General features: G+C 42.3%; 2 protein-coding genes across 2 annotated transcripts; one reads left to right on the top strand and one right to left on the bottom strand.

Moving 5' to 3' along the window:
* Window positions 1–545: 545 nt before the first annotated feature.
* On the bottom strand, window positions 546–1,740 carry LOC136484177 (BTB/POZ and MATH domain-containing protein 1-like). Its single transcript, XM_066481397.1, has one exon. The coding sequence runs from the start codon at window positions 1,621–1,623 to the stop codon at window positions 943–945; it is 681 nt and encodes a 226-aa protein (XP_066337494.1). The 5' UTR covers window positions 1,624–1,740; the 3' UTR covers window positions 546–942.
* A 3,176-nt stretch (window positions 1,741–4,916) lies between these two features.
* LOC136484171 (4-coumarate--CoA ligase-like 7) lies at window positions 4,917–17,130 on the top strand. Its single transcript, XM_066481384.1, has 6 exons — window positions 4,917–6,037; window positions 6,831–7,017; window positions 9,118–9,263; window positions 9,364–9,431; window positions 16,673–16,775; window positions 16,912–17,130. Exons 1-6 carry the CDS (start codon window positions 5,006–5,008, stop codon window positions 17,029–17,031), a joined length of 1,656 nt encoding a protein of 551 aa, XP_066337481.1. The 5' UTR covers window positions 4,917–5,005; the 3' UTR covers window positions 17,032–17,130.
* Window positions 17,131–17,431: the final 301 nt, after the last annotated feature.

The raw sequence follows: 17,431 nt of genomic DNA, 5'->3' as shown, positions 1-17,431 counted from the left end.
GCCAGAGCTACAAAGGACAGAAAACAGACACATTGTACTGGATAAGAAGCCATCAACATAGGTTCCACAAATTTGAAATTTTAGTTTTCAAATGAATCGAACAGTAAAGAACAAGTGGAGATATACCATAACACTAGCTGCGTTTCGAAATGGTGACATATTGAGCAGCACCCATTCTAATTCAAATGCTGATACCTGATAGAAACAAGGTCCTTGTGATACCTTACGTGACGATGGGCAGTCGTATGTAAAAGCTATACAAGGCAGAGTGTTGCCTAAGCCTCCAAGTCACATATAGGTATTATTTCTTTCAGTTTTCAAATGAATCAAGCATCAGCAGGACATAAGAACCATAAAAATGCAAATGCAACAGAATTGTGATGCATAAATACTTAAATTCCAACATACTTACAGATCATGTAGTATCCAATTAACTAAGGCCAAACATAGTTAGGACCATATCAGCTTAGCAAAAGGAAACATATTGAAAGCTTTACAGAACAAGCCAGGTTCAGGACAGGACAACTCCAAGAGCAAAAGGAAACCCCAAAGGAACAAAATAGGCTATCACTGTAGCATAAACCTCCACAGCTTTGCACATTATTAGCTGTCTGTCATTATCATCCACCTTGCGTTACGACGCTTAAATTTGGCACTTTAGCAGCTAAATCACTAAGCACTACATATATTATTTGGCAGCCACTTCATTGGGATTGCATATATCCCTTGGTAGCAACTTCACCGAGACTGCATATATCAGTTGGCAGCAACTTCGTGCAACAATGCAAGATGTATAACTATAAGAACATGCTCTCTGTTCATCAAGTGCTTCATATTCTAATATGCTCCAAAGGAATCAAGATATGCTCACTGTCATTCCAAAATACTTCAATAAATATATAGTCGAACTTCTGAACTATATATATTGGAAATTTAAGTGTTTTATATCCGGATATGCCCCTTCCCCTCCCTCTTTCTCAGCTCAGCAGCAAGAGCTGGGAATTTCTGCAACAACATGGCGAAACCATCTGTGAACACTGCCTTGTAGAAATTTTCCTGCACAGCAAAAATGTTTATGCACTTTCTCTTCAACTTTGGATAGTTGTATGTCTCAGCGCAAATTAAAGCAGAAGCAACTGTCTTCACAGAGGTGTTGTCCCATAACTTCAGTTCACATAAAACCTTCAGACGGTCCAGTGCAAATCTGTCAGCCGCGGCAAGCAAATGTTGCAACATCTCAGCAGGAGAATATCCAAGCTCATCATCTGGAGGCAAGGCATCTGTGTACATGAACCGAAGCATAACTTTGAATGTTGCAGGGTGAATGTCCTGCAGCGTGATGGATGGCATCGTGGCGTCAGCCATTGGGCCAAAGAGCTCCGCACTGAAGACTGGTGATCGAGCTGCAAGCACAGCACGGTGAGCATGGAACGTCTCACCACCCACAATGAATGACACGTCTGTTCCCAAAGTGCAATCCAGCAGGGCAGCAGGTGACCCAAGTGGCTTGGGTAAATTGGATGGCGGCAGCACAGACAAGGTACTGTCATGCATAACTATGACCCCGCACACAATTGTGACCATGTCATTCATCACATACAACTCAAGATCACTTCGCTTCATGAACTGATCCCATCCCCACTCTGTCTCTACTAGCTGGAAAGTGTCCTTCTCTACTAGCTACAAAGTGTCCAAGCACCTATCATTGGGAGAACATAGCTTGCCATCTCTGCCCACCAAGAAAGCATCAAAGATGGCTTTGAACTTCTTCGATTTACTCACAAGCTCCAGGTAGAGAGATAAGTGCTCGTTGTTGCCGTTTATGTCGCCCCCGCGGGGGTAGCAGTTAATCCTCCACAAGTAACCCCCAGCAGAGAAGTTACCGAAGCTCACGAAGTCCCCAGTGGCGAGGTGCTGGGTTTGCTCGTAGTCAAGCATGAACTCAATAAAACCAGAGCCCAGAATGTCTGTGTCCTACTGCTCCCTAGCACTATTAGGGTGTAAATAACACCGATTCACAAGATAGAAACCCCTTAATTGTAAGAAAAACTGACGAAAACCACGCGAAAATACTCACATTTTCAACAAATCGTTGTGGAAGACTGGTAGGGGTGGGCCGTCGGCGGGCTTGGTGGTGGCTCCGTACTCTCGTCGGTGCCTCAATAAACTTAAGGCTCCTCAGTAAAGCAGCGTCTTGCGCCTTGCCTCTGACAAGCCTCCGCCGGCAGATGCCGACCGCCGACCGTTTGTTGTTCCCCGTTCCTCGTCGCCTAGGGCTCTCAGCATTTTTTTTTTGACACTTGGGGAGAGAGCGAAAGAGTGATGGCCGCGCGTCCTCGTGACATAGGGCGTGTTTATGGTCTTCTCGGACAGGCCCGCCACCTACACCGGCCCATGTTTATTTGCCTGGACGCGTCTGGGCCTGGGCAACGCAGTGCTTTAGGGCGCGTTTGGTTGGCCGCATATGGCTGGGCCAGGCTGCCGAGATGCATTAAAAAAAGAAATCAAGCTTCATTTCTCTCTGGCCTGGTCTGCTCCATGCAGCGGCGGCTGTTTCCATCACCTCCTGAGCCCTTTTAGTTCCATCTCAACTTTCAAAAAGTTGCTACAGTACTTGTCACATCGAATATTTGCGACCCGTGCATGGAGCATTAAATGTAGACGAAAAAAAAACTAATTACACAGTTTGATGGGAAATTGCGAGACGAACGTTTTGAGCCTAATTAGTCCATATTTAAACACTATTTGCCAAATAAAAACGAACGTGCTACAGTAACCCCGGAATCCAAATTCCTACGACTGAACAAGAACTCAGTCTTCTCTCACCCACCGCTCCTCTCGACGACGCGAACGCGGGGCGCATCTCTGTCGGGTCCAATGCCACGGCCTTCCATCGCTGGCCGTCCTCAGTTAGCCACCGCACGTCTTCCCGCCCCTGACGCCCTGCACGACGGGAGGCGGCGTCGCCGGCTGGGACACCTTGTAAACAGCGGCCATCGGCGGCGGTGCCGGTGGGCTGGGTCCCGCCACAGGCGACACCATACCTAGCCATGAGCGCATGGGGAGCATCACGCGCGCTGCATTTATTGTCCACCACCTCGCTGCCGCTGGCGTCGGTGCCGGCGGGCTCGGTCCCGCAACAGTCGCCGCCATTCCCACCCGCGCGCGCAGCACAGAGAAGAAAGAGCGAGCATGCGGACGCAGTGTGAAGGTCTCGACCACCATGGAACGACATGTGTCTTCAGCCCGTTTGTAAAAATGTTTGCAAGAAGAGAAAGCCCAACTTCGTCGAGGTGAGACGCAATCTCCATGGCTCCTATCAAACTAAGGAACCCGGAGGGAGAAGGGTCCAGGGAGAGATCTCAACGTTACACTTCCTACCTACTCGTTCTGGCTCTGCTTTTCTACGTAAATCTTCCCTAAGAAGGCTTCCGGGAAACTGCCTAGTGGTAAGTCTACCACATGCCACTCTAGGGTGACCATAACTACATGTACAGGCAAACAAACAAATAAGATCCCTATCTAGGCCTTGGCCTTGTTTAGATTGAGAAAATTTTCAACCTGATGAATAGTATAATTTTCGTCTTATTTGACAAACTTTGTCCAATCGTGGACCAACTAGGCTCAAAAGATTCATCTCGTGATTTCCAACTAAACTGTGTAATTAGTTATTTTTTTACCTACATTTAATGCTCCATACAAACGTCCAAAAATTGATGTGATGGAGAGAGAGTGAAAAAATTTGGAACTTTGAAGGGAACTAAACAAGGCCCTTGTTTAGATTGAGAAAAATTTCAACCCGATGAATAGTAGCACTTTCGTCTTATTTGGTAAATATTGTCCAATCGTGGACCAACTAAGTTCAAAAGATTCATCTCGTGATTTCCAACTAAACTGTGCAATTAGTTTTTTTTTTTTACCTACATTTAATGCTCCATGCAAGTGGCTAAAAATTGATGTGATGGAGAGAGAGTGAAAAAACTTGGAATTTTGGGGTAATCTAAACAAGGCCCTAGCCTGTCTCTGCTAGGAAATAGAACCAGACACAGCAAACTACAATTACAAGACCGACCTCATACGAACCAGTCCCGATTATCTAGGCGAACTAACAGACCCATAAGCCCCCGTTCGAGCCATCATGGGCCCACCGTTTGGCCCAAACATCTGCCTATCACAAGGTATAAACCCACCGTTGCCTTTCAGATACTAAAAGCATCTCCATGACCAAGATTTTCCAAAACTCACTCCCAATGATAACTTTTTAGCAAGATTGAAAAAATATTCTCCAACAGCTTCCTATCGCAACTCCCAATCTTTCAGTACTTAGGAAAATAGACCCAACCGCACGAAAATATACACGCACGTATCGATTGGGCAATCTAGAGGTGGAAGGATGTGGGGTAAAAAAGAAATAGAATAGGGTTCCTGATGCAAATGTAAAAGAGAGAGAAAGAATAAACTCGGTTTGTTTTGCTGAAATTTGGTTTATGCTGATTTGTTGTGAGAGGGAAACACTGTTTGTTTGATGAAAAGTACTGTTGAAGTAGTGGTGCAGAATATGATAAAAATAGTTAGGATGATTTAGAAATAGTATAGAAGCTGACCTTCGCCTGAAAGTTGGTATCGGGAATGAAGTTAGTAGCCTAGTAGGTGCCCCGTCGGTGTCTCATACCGTACGTGCATGCTTCACGGCCATTCGTATACGTACGTACTCTCTGCATAATCACGCGGCACGATCATCTTCCTTACATATATTTATATATAGCAAAGTGGGCGTGGCCGGTGGCCGGTGACATCGCAATAATACAAATCCACGTGACAATCACCTCCAAATCCAAATCCAAACCCAAATTCCAAGCATACGCAAAATGCACAAGTACGTATACGTGCAGTCGTGCAGAGTCCCATTTGCCGCCACAAGCTGACCGCTGTCGTCTCGGAAGCGAGCGAGCGTGGTCACCAGCAACACCGCAGCAGCAAGCGCACGCGTCTCATCCATCCATCCATGGATCCGCGGAGCGGCTTCTGCCCGAGCACGAGGACGTTCCGCAGCCTGCGCCCACCGATCCCGCTCCCACCGGAGGACGACGACGCGGCCGCCTCCTTCCCGTCCTTCGCCTGGTCGCGCCTCCCGCGCCCGCTCCCCGCGCACCCGGCCTTCGTCGACGCGTCCACGGGCGCCGCGCTCTCGTTCCCGGCGCTCCTCGCCCGCGTCCGCTCCCTCGCCGCGGCCCTGCGCGGCGCGCCGCTCGGCGTCGCCAGGGGCGACGTCGCGCTCGTGCTCGCGCCGCCCAGCCTGGACGTCCCCGTGCTGTACCTCGCGCTGCTGTCTCTCGGCGCCGTCGTCTCGCCGCTCAGCCCGGTGTCCGCGCCCGCCGACGTCGCCCGCGCGGTAGCCCTGTGCGACCCGTCCGTCGTCTTCGCCACCGGAGCAACCGTCGGCAAAGTCCCTGCGTCAGGGAAGAAAAAGGCATCCGTCATCCTGCTGGACTCGCCACAGTTCCAGTCCTTCCTCCACGGCCACGACGAACCGGGGTTCGCCGCAGGCGTGCCGCCACAGCCGGTCGAGGTGGTGCGGCAGTCCGACGTGGCGGCGATCGGCTACTCGTCGGGCACGACGGGGCGAACCAAGGCGTTGGCGCAGTCGCACCGGCGCCTCATCGCGTCCGCGCTGCAGTACCGCTCGGCGCGGCCGCGCGTTGCCGGAGGTCCCGCGGTCGTCACGCTCCTCGGCGTGCCCATGTTCCACTCGTACGGCTTCCACATGCTCATGCGCGGGGTGCTGATGGCCGATACCACGGTCGTGGTCACCGCCACCCGCTGCGGCGCGGCAGCCGTGCTGGAGGCCGCCTCGAGGTGCAGGGCCACGCAGATGTTCGTCGCGCCGCCTGTCGTGGCGGCCATGGCAGCGCGGGGAGGCGGCGTCGGACCGGAGGGGTTCCCGGACCTTGTTCGGATCGTCTGTGGCGGTGCGCCGCTGAGCACCGCCGCGGCGTCGGCGTTCCATGAAAGGTTTCCCGACATCGAGCTGATTTCGGTTAAGTACTCCCTCCGTAATAAACGTCTGTCGTTTTCGCTTTAAATTTGATTAAATATATATTAAAGAATATTAATATTTATGAAACATAATTAGTATCATTGATAGATATTTGAATTTAGTTTTTTAATAAATTTATTCACGTATTTTTTATAAATCGAGTCAAAGTTATTAACACGTAAATTATGACAACAAGTGACAGAGTGAGTAGTCCTCGTCATCTCTGTCAATGCCATCCACTTTTGCCTGTATAAAATTATGAATTGTAGAGGTCCGCGTCAGACGGGCAACTTGCATCTTCGTTTGGTTCCATCATCAATCACACCACACGAGGATCTCGTGGCCAGTGAGCAACATTATACACGTGCCCATCGTGAATCTCCGGGGGTGTTTGTTTGCTCAAAAGATTTAGCCCCGTAACATCAAATCTTTGATACTAATTAGAAATATTAAATATAGGTTAATTATAAAACTAATTATATAGATTTATGTTAATTTGCGAGACGAATCTATTAAGTCTAAGTAATCCATAATTTGACAATGTGTACTACAGTAAATATTTGTTAATTATGAATTAATTAGTCTTAATAGATTCGTCTTGATAATTAGTCTACTCCTATGTAATTAGTTTTATAATTAGTTCATGTTTAGTCTAACATCCAAACGTCCGATCTAACTTTAGCCCCAGATCCTGACACTATTGTTTCACTTGTTTGGTTCTTGAGCAAAATATAGGCATGATACAATGTGCTACTCCTGTAGTATCTTTGATGGGTTTATTTACGGACTACAGGCACTAGGCTCAACTGAGGGTGGTGTGATATCAAACATGGTCTGTCGTGAGGAATGTCATCGTATAAAATCAACAGGTCGGCTATGTAGCGGTGTTGAAGCCAAAGTTGTTGACATTATTAGTGGTGAACTCTTATCAACCAATGAACAAGGCGAATTATGTATCCGAGGCCCAAGTGTCATGCTAGGTACTATATCAAAACTTATAATTTACTTACATACATATTACCTATATATCCAATAATTTTTTATTACAAAGACGCAAGAAAAAGATTCCATACAACATCTTTTTCCAAGTCCAATAGAGAGTCAACAAATAAAAATACAACTAAACTGAAGACAAGGCACCTCGGATCATTGTAAGATTGAATATATATACTCGCTAAAGACATTGGAGGAATATAAAAATATCAATTGGATGTTGTATTTATCTCATGAAAAACTTATTTAATACCATTCATAAAATTATAAAAATAACAATTTTGTTGTTGTATTTATCTCATGACAGTCTACCAACCCTTGCTCGTACATGGGTTTGAATCTTAGTAGATAAGTATGACGTCCATGTTTAGTACCTAGAATAATAAGTCAACATTACTTATCTATTCGCGCACACACTCTTGATATGTGTTATTTTCTAATGTAACCACTATATACTCTGTAATCTCTAATAGTTGTATGAACCTATCAATTACTCATGTTGTTTCCTATATGTTTCTCCATCTACATTGCCCTCATGGTGTTTACAGTATGCATTTAGTTGAAAGCCAAATTTAAATTTTGGTGGTTCTTATTGTAGCCCATATCTTGTTAAGCTAAGGATCTAGATTTTGAATTTTAAACTTTGATCTCACCATATCTTGTTAAGCTATGGATCTAGATTTTGAATTTAAAACTTTGATCTCACATGTTAGTTAAAACTATTGTATTTATTATACCTTTTATTTAAACCCTCCTTCTATATTTTATTAAAAATAGGGATTTTAGGTCTTAGACTGCACTCTTAATTGTTATGATGGTACGTTGCTTAAGATTGGCATTGGAGTAGTACTTTTAGAAAAAAAAAATAGAGTGACTTCAATTATATTATCAATATAAATATAAATAAGTCATATTTATTCAAAATATATAAGTTTAACTAATTTAACATATACATGTATATTCATTGTTCATGCATGCATGGATGATGGTTATAACATATATGTTCAATTTAAGTAGTTTTATATCTTATAACAAAAGTGAATAATTTAGAAATAAACTTTTTATGCATAAATTGTTTTCATAATAACAAATGTTGGTGATTTGAATGTAAATTTGAAGGATTATTTTAGTTTTATTTTAACAATAATGGTGAATTAGGGAACCTAGATGTGAATGTAAGGGGTTACTTAGATTATATATCATAATAGTGGCAGAGTAATTTGGATTTAAGATGAGATGTAGGTGTTAGTAAATATCATGTTTTATAATGACAAAGTTAGATAATTTTGATGCATATTTATGGGGCTCGCATTATGTTATTTGTCATAATTTTAGAGGTGGATGATTTTTAAGAAGACATAATAGATCCAATGGCTATTATTATCAATGGTGACTAAATTCTACTAAATGGATAGATAGATCTTTCTTATTTTTGTGAGCATTTCTAAGAAATAATTTGTTCTAACAAGTCTCATATATAATGTGAAGGTTCCTTTGGAAGTCTCCAAGTAGTAACAGTAAGATACTAAAGTTGTCACATTCATGCATTTCCTCAATCATTCCCCACGGAAATGTCCAAATTGCAAATAAAAAATGGAAGTAAAGGATATATTTTAACCCATCGGAATTCACAATTATTCTATTTCCTGACGCTTTTTGCAAAACCCAAACACCTCAAATAGAGGTAGGAATTTGTCAAACGAACCACACTCCTTCAAAATGCTTACAAATGTTTGTTTGATCATTGCACAACATTATTGAGAGATCAAAAGAAAAAACACTTAATTTAAGAGATAATTTAATTGATACAATATCATATCTACTTAGTGGTCCAGTATAACATAGTACACATAAGCAAAAATTACAAAGGCAAATTTCAACATAGAGAAAATAGTAGCATTGGACAAAATTGTTACTGTTAGATTATTTGACAATTGATGCAGTTCATAGCAAACAACAACAATCATCAAAGTAATTAAAAATAAAGTAGTAAAATAATATAAATCGGTACTTTTTGTTACAAGTCTCAAAGTAATGAATGGTTGCCACTTTTAGCTCCATGAAAATGTATTGTTTACCAATCATAGGATATGTTGGTGGTGATGAAACAAGCAATCGAGCATTTGACTTTGATGGCTGGCTTAAAACTGGCGACCTCTGCTATTTTGATGAGGATGGCTTCCTTTACGTTGTTGATAGACTAAAGGATATAATTAAGTACAAGGCGTATCAGGTATTTGACTTGTTTAGCTTTTAGTGACTTATTAGTTTCACTGCTACATCCATTACCAAATTTCATGCCTTAACATGCAATCCTTTTATTTGACACATAGGTTGCACCAGCAGAGTTGGAGGATGTGTTGCATTTGATCCCTAGGATATTGGATGCTGCGGTTAGCTCGTATGTTTTCTTGAAAATAGATAAGAAAAAGATCTATATATTGTTTATTTCAATGAAACATTGTTTCAACAATGGTTGAATTCCATACTATCCTAATAAGCATATAGTATTTCAGCATTTTCTTAAAAGCTTATAAAATCGTTAACCACTAATAATTATGACAGCAACAAAAAATATCAAATTAAAAAACAATAAATATATATAAATGAAACAACATATAGAACTATTTATATTATTCCATACTGATAAGTTGTGCCCCTTTTCTAATCTACCAATTTATAATTGCAACAAAACATTTATATGATAGTTTGGCATAATTTCAATGTATAAATATACCCAATTATACCATAAATCTCCATGTATTGAAAATTTATTTACTAGTTCCTCAAATCACAAGATAAATCAATATAGATTTGTCCTAAGTCAAACTTTTGCATCTTTGACTAGCGAATATACGTAAAAAATATATTGGCTTAGATGAAAAGAAGTCCTCCCCTCCGTCTCAAAAGTAAATCTCATTTTTCGAGGAGTCAGTCAATCTCAAGTTTGACTAGGTTTATAGAAAATAGTACTAACATTTGTATATCTAGATAGGTTTGTTATGAAAAAATATTCCATGATAATAAATCTAATAATACTTATTACATATATGTATCATGAATATTAGTGTTTTTTTATATATTTGGTCAAACTTATGATTGATTTACAACTCAAATTCTTTTTTTGGGATGGGGGAGTATATATTACATGAAACTATTTCATAGTGAATTTAATAATGTTAACCTTGTGTTGTCAATCAACATAAAAATTATATTAATGGCGCCAAAGTTGACAATGTTTGACTATTAGGAGTTAGGACAAACTGAAAGGTCCTTGTGTGGTTTTGGTAATTGAGTGACAACCTAGGTTGACTAATTGTGTTTATGTGAGATACACAGGTGATTAGTCCACAGGTACATATGTGTGAGCAACATATGCCGTGAAGGTGAAAATGATTTGGAGATGTTGCAAAGCTCACACATGTGATGATGAAGGAGCTTATTGCACATGAGACATGACATTGAGTCATGTGATCAAGGTGAAGAAGATCAAAACAAGACTTGGCTTGATGGATCGGTTGCAAGCGTGAAGGGCAAGTCAGAGGCTTTGGAGCGATGGACCGCGTGGCGGTGAAGCTTGAGCAAGACTTGGCGCCGATGGACGAAGGCAACGGTGAAAAGTAAGTGAAGTCAAGATCGATGAACCAATATGATCACGTGATGATATAGAGTGGATCATATCATTGTTGATCATGTTGGTGCATGTGTTGCATCGACATTGAAGGAGATGGAATGGAATACGCAAGGCAAAGGTATAACCTAGGGCATTTCATTTCACCAGTCATAGGTGTGTAGAGAAGTTGATGACCGGGTTTAGGATAGATGGCCATACTATCAAGAGGAGCAAACGTGTTTGCATATCGGTCATCTAGTGCCACTCGAGTGATCTAACTTTGCATCATCGCTAGGATTGAGTGGCATGGCGAGTTGAGTGGATAATCCTTTGAAAAATGATTGTGAAAATGCTAACACACATACACATGATGGTGTACACTTGGTGGTGTTGGCACATTTATAAAGGAGATGAAGTTGGAGTTGATGTGGATCAACTCGGCGATGAAACGGAGGCGAAAGGGTTAAGAACTCTACCGGCGGAGTGTCCGCCCGTAGAGTGCAGATAGTCCAACGGTGCCACCGGTGCCCTATATAGAAAAGACAGGGTCTCATAGAGTAGACCGGACGCTGGTCACATGGTGACCGGACGCTGGGGTCCTACATCCGGTCAGTGGCGGCAGAGAGCCTGCAGGCGTCGGTCTTCGATCGGATGCTAGCGCTAAAAGTGACCAGACGCTGGCAGGGTGCGTCCGGTCAGGCTGACGTACGGTGATGTAGGCGACACAGAAAAGTTGGAGAAGGACCGGACGCGTCCGGTCGCGACTGGTACCTTACTAGAAACGACCGAACGCTGGGGTTGCTGTGTCCGGTTAGTTTGAGCAGCTGCGTCCGGTCATCACTTGACCGTTGAGATCAAGTGACTGAGGTTGAATGGAGACGACATGTGGCGAGCATCCATTGATCAGACGCTGAGGTCCTGCGTCCGATCGATACGACCGGAGCGTCCGATCGTCTCGAGTTTTGCCCAGTGAAGGGGTAACGGCTAGTTTAGCCTGTGGGGCTATAAATAGAAGGTGGCCTCGGCCATGGCTTGTGTTGAGCACCTTAGGGGACTTTGTGTCCATGCTTGTGAGTGCTCAGGAGCCCTCCATCTCACATATACTTGATAGTGATCATTCGATTGTGTGAGAGAGCGATTCTAATGCGATTGCATCGTGAGGTTGCATTGAGTGACACTAGATGATCGAGTTGCAAGCCGGTGGTGCTTGTTACTCTTGGAGGTTGCCACCTCCTAGATGGCTTGGTGGTGGTCTCTGTCAAAACCCGCAAGAAGCTTGTGCGGTGCTCCGGAGAAGAGCTTTGTGAGGGGCATTGTGCTCGCCCCACGGGAGCCACGAAGAGCAACTCTAGTTAAGCGTGTCATTGAGCTACCCTCACTTTCGGGGTAGGTTCTTACGGTGCCCGACGTGTGGGCTTGGCGGGTGATGCCAATTAGCCACCGAACCACCAAGTGAGCGGTCGACACAACGGGGACTAGCGTGTTGGCACGCACGTGAACCTCGGGAGAAAAATAATCGTGTCAACCTTGTTATTCCCGTTGGTTTGTATCCTCGTTACACAAGCTTGTAATTACTTTCATATATATTGTGCTTGTGTAGTTGCTCTTGTAATTAGTTAGCTTGTGTAGCTCGCTAGTTACCTTCTTGCTTGTGTAGCATAGCAGTAGCTCCCTTGTGTGGCTAATTTAGTTTGTGTAACCTTGTTAGTCATATTGCTTAGTTTATGTAGCTAAGTATTTGTGCTCTCTAATTTGGCATTGGGTGCCTTGTTATTGAGCATTGCTAGTGAGCTTTGGTAGCTTTGTGCTTTTGCTTACTAGCATGTGTAGGAGCTCCCTTGGTTCTTGAAGTACTAGTGGCATATGTTTGTGCGACCTTGCTTCTAGAATTGGTTAGGTGAGCTCTAGCTAGCCCGGCACCTTTGTTTCTTAATTAGGATCTTTTGCAAGGTGCTAGAGAACATAGATAGAGGGGTATAATCTCGGCTAGACCGATTGTTATAATTCCGCATTTGTTTCGGTTAGCCGGTGCGATTAAGTTTTAGAAACGACTATTTACTCCCCCCTCTAGTCGTCATCTCGACCTTACAAGTGGTATCAGAGCTAGGTCTCTCATTTGTGGTCTTTACCGACCCGAGAGGATGCCGAACTTTGGGCTAGATGACTGTGAGATACATATTTTTGATGGCACAAACTTTGCACTTTGGAAAAATCACATGCTTGATCATTTTCGTGCAAAGGGACCTAAATTTTGGTGGGTTGTCACTAGTGGTCTCACTCATGTATTGGACCATAGAAATCTCACCAAAGCTCAAAGAGTTCTCTATGAACTTGATGCACATGCTTGCTGTTTTCTAACGAATGCATCGAGATTTGAGTTGATGAAACAAGTAAACTACACGGGAACCGCTCGTGAGATATGGGAGTCCATCAAGCGCACCTTCGGTGATTCCTCCACATGGGATGATGGCAAATTCAAGAAGGAGAATAAGCCCAAGAAAGTGGCGCATGAGGATGTTGAGCATGACCACAACTTGGTGGTTGTGGAAGATTGCTCCACCTCATGGTCAAGTGATGATGATGATCGATCTACTACAAGTTTACTTGACAAGATTAATGAAGCCTCAAGTGATGCACATGATGATCCTACCCCATGCACAGTTGATGATGATGATGGTTCATGCTCGGGCCATGATTATGATGCTACTACAAGCTCTCCAACTACACCACACTGCTTCATATCATAAGGTGACACCAAGGTATCAAATGATAATGTGGTTAATCATGTTGATTCATATGATGAGCTTGTTAGTAGACTTGCTAGCATGACCATGTCTTTAGAAAATGAGAAAGCTAAAACATTGAAATTAGAAAATGAAAACTCATTTCTAAAGAACTCTTGTGAAGAACATAAGAAATTACTTGATGCTTTTAAATCTTCACATGATGAGCTAAAATTGAATCATGAGACACTACTTGCATCTCATGATGAATTATTAGAACAACATGCTTCTCTCATTAAAGTGTTTACAGAGAAACTTAAAAATAATGAGAGCTCATCACATGGATCAAATGATAAATTGCAAAATATTGCTAACCCTTGTGATGTAGGCAAGAAGCATGTATCCACCTCTTGTGATGATTTATTAGATATGCCATGCTCTTTACATTTAGATGCTTGTTCTACTTCTATGTCTTGTGAGACTAACCTTTTAAAGGAGAACAATGAGCTCAATGAGCAAGTGAAGAAATTAAGTAACAAGTTAGAGAGGTGCTACAACTCTCAAGTCACCTTTGAGCTTATGTTGAAGTCTCAAAGAAACTTTGGTGACAAGAGTGGCGTCGGCTTTAAGACTAGCAAAGTCAATCATCAAGAAAGCCGCAATGACATGAGTGGCATTGGCTTCAACAAGAGCAAGATCAAGGGCAAGAGATGGGGCAAGAGAAGATATGAAAGAGATATGAAGAAGCAAGAACAAGAGAAGCTTTCTTATTTTATGTGCTTCAAGTGCCATGAAGTGGGACATCTTGCAAATGGTTGCCCCAATAAAGAAAAGCTTAAGTTAAAGAAAGAAGAAGAGAGGCTAAGGCATGTTAAGTGCTTTAAGTGCCGCACGTGGGGTCATCTCACCTCAATGTGCCCAACCAAGCAATTAGTGAAGCAACTAGAAGAGCCTCAACCAAAGCCACAAGTTGAGCAAGAGAAGACACCCCAAGAGCAAATCAAGATCAACCATGATGGTAGTAATTTGATGATAAAGAAGAAGAAAACTAGGAGGGGTGGAAAAGCAAGAGAAAGAGCAATGCGTCCAAGGATGAATCAAGATGCAAAGCAAGTGAGCAAGAACAAAGAAGAGAAAATGGAGAAGATTGATCACATGAGATGCTATAGTTGTGACACATTAGGCCACCTAGCTTCGAGTTGTCCAAACAAACTTGAGAAGAAGGCTCAAGCAAACAAGGAGAAGCAAGGCAATGAGAAGCACAACATGAGCAAGAAAGAAAAGGCTCAAGTAAAGAGAAAGTGCTACTCATGTCGGGAAAGGGGACACATGGCACATTCATGTCCCCTAGGTAATAATTCTAAGCCTACTTCAATTGATGATAATAATGTGCTTAGAAAGGATGGCAATGGTACCTCATTGGTTGCAATTGTAAAACATCCCGCTATTCATACTAAGGCATTGCCTAAGTATATTGCTCCTAACTTGAGAGGACCCAAAATTGTTTGGGTACCATTAAAAATTGAATGATTGTTTATAGATACCATTGGCATTGGAGACTTGGTTCAAATGGTATTCATCTTGTTGATCATGTAGTTGAGCTAAGAATTGCTAAGTGATGATCATTACCCCAATGCCATGTCAAATTGAATGAAGTTCAAAAGAGTTACAACATACAAGTGTCACATTCAAGTTGTGGTAATTCATTGGATATATTTGATGGTTTGCAAATAATTGAGTTGAAGCTTGCAAGTTGGATGATCATGAGCCAATCAAGGTATATCTCTTGTTAATCATTTCATTTGGGTGCATATGAGTTGATTGAAAGGGACAAATATGCAAAGTTACTTGCTATAAGTTGATTGAATGGATAATTGATTAGTAATCAAGGTTGAATTGATTTGTGTTGGATAAATTTATGAAATGACTTTTAGTAAGTGGTTTGAATGGATATATGTCTTATGGAAGTATTCAAATAAGTTAGTTTCAAGTTTGATTCATATTTGATGAAGTATAGCTCAATTGTTGAAATCTGTCCTATAATTGAGAATCTGAGCTAGCTGTGATCTTAGCCATGTTTGAGTAATCAACACTTATTGGATTAGCATAACAATTGGTGTACATACTCTAGACTTATGGTATAAGACGCTGTACAATTTTCATGTGTGGATAAGAAATGCTTCGGTTTTGGAGTGGATCTTGTCAGCTATAGTGCAGCAATTTTCAGCATGTAGTAGTGGTGGAAGAATTGAAATCTAGTAGCGATCTTGAAGTCAAATGAATCTTAATTTTTTACAGCTGCTAGATAACTTAGTTAATCACATCTCCACCAAATTTCGTGGTATTTGGATTTGTACTTTGAGACATATGCATTTTTCTTTGAAGAGTACAAAATCTGCTAGAAAAGTGACAAATATTGGATTGATCTAGAGTCACTTTGATTGAAGGTCCTCAAGTTGGAAACATATTTATAAGTAATTGAGGCGCCTAAGTTTGGTTTTGAGATGATCTAAAAGCATGACAAACAAAGAGTACAAGGCCATTTGATTGTGGAGTGTACTTTGCACATGAACCTCAGGAGAAAAATCACCGTGTAAACCTTGTTCTTCCCATTGGTTTGCATCCTCGTTACACAAGCTTGTAATTACTTTCATATACATTGTGTTTGTGTAGTTGCTCTTGTAATTAGTTAGCTTGTGTAGCTCGCTAGTTACCTTCTTGCTTGTGTAGCATAGAAGTAGCTCCCTTGCGTGGCTAATTTGGTTTGTGTAACCTTGTTAGTCACATTGCTTAGTTTGTGTAGCTAAGTATTTGCGCTCTCTAATTTGGCATTAGGTGCCTTGTTATTGAGCATTGCTAGTGAGCTTTGGTGGCTTTGTGCTTTTGCTTACTAGCATGTGTAGGAGCTCCCTTGGTTCTTGAAGTACTAGTGGCATAGGTTTGTGCGACCTTGCTCCTAGAATTGGTTAGGTGAGCTCTAGCTAGCCCAGCACCTTTGTTGTTTAATTAGGATCTTTTGCAAGGTGCTAGAGAACATAGATAGAGGGGTATAATCTCGGCTAAACCGATTGTTATAATTCTGCATTTGTTTCGGTTAGCCGGTGCGATTAAGTTTTAGAAATGACTATTCAACCCCCCCCCCCCTCTAGTCGCCATCTCGACCTTACACAAACCTACATCGTTATGATCGGAGGAAGTATACGAATAGCATGAATTTGAAATGTTTGTTGTCCAAGAATCACAATTGCTTCTTCCCAACATCTCATGTTTATGAGATTCAAATCTATTCCATATTTTTTTACATAGGTACCCAGATGAAGTAGGACAATTACCAATGGCATTTGTTGCAAGGCAAAATGGGAGCAATAATCTTACAGAAGACCAAATAATGGAATCCATTGCCAAACAGGTACACACTACACCGGTGGCCTACCATACCAACGTCCTACTTAATTTCTTGATTACACTTTGCATTGCACTAACTATCAGCTTACATACAATTTTTATGTATGTACATATATGCTAATTAAATCAACTTTCATTAGGTTGCCCCTTACAAGAAGATACGTAAAGTTTGTTTCGTTGATTCAATACCACGGTTGCCATCAGGCAAGTTACTAAGGCGCGAGCTGTATAAACACATGACGCTTACCAGAAGGTTGTAACACATCATCCACCACCGGAGTCTGCATGGAGATATACTGGAGGAAAATATATCAAAATGGATCTTTTCATCCCAAACTATCATCATCGTCGGTAGTATGTTAAGGTTTGAGAACTCCAACAGAGATGTGGGGTGAATCAATGAATATGCTCTTGATCGATTTCAATCTTAACAGTGACTCGTGCCCCTGTAGCTGTCTGGGATGGTGTACCTGTAGTACAAGCCTACAAGGACTTTGCATTGACCATTTTGTCTATCCTTTCGACTAGTTTTAAACATATTCTGCAACACTTTGGGTCCAGCGCTGGATGGCCAAATGGGCCATCTGGCCCGGCACGGCACGGCCTGATGCCGGCAGACCCGACGGGGGTCGGGCCGTCACAGCATGCTAGCTCATCGGG

The sequence above is a fragment of the Miscanthus floridulus genome, chromosome 1 (assembly GCF_019320115.1).
Source record: "Miscanthus floridulus cultivar M001 chromosome 1, ASM1932011v1, whole genome shotgun sequence".
Lineage (NCBI taxonomy): Eukaryota > Viridiplantae > Streptophyta > Magnoliopsida > Poales > Poaceae > Miscanthus > Miscanthus floridulus.
Note: the sequence above shows the minus strand (reverse complement) of the source record. Positions and strands in the feature narration are given on the sequence as shown.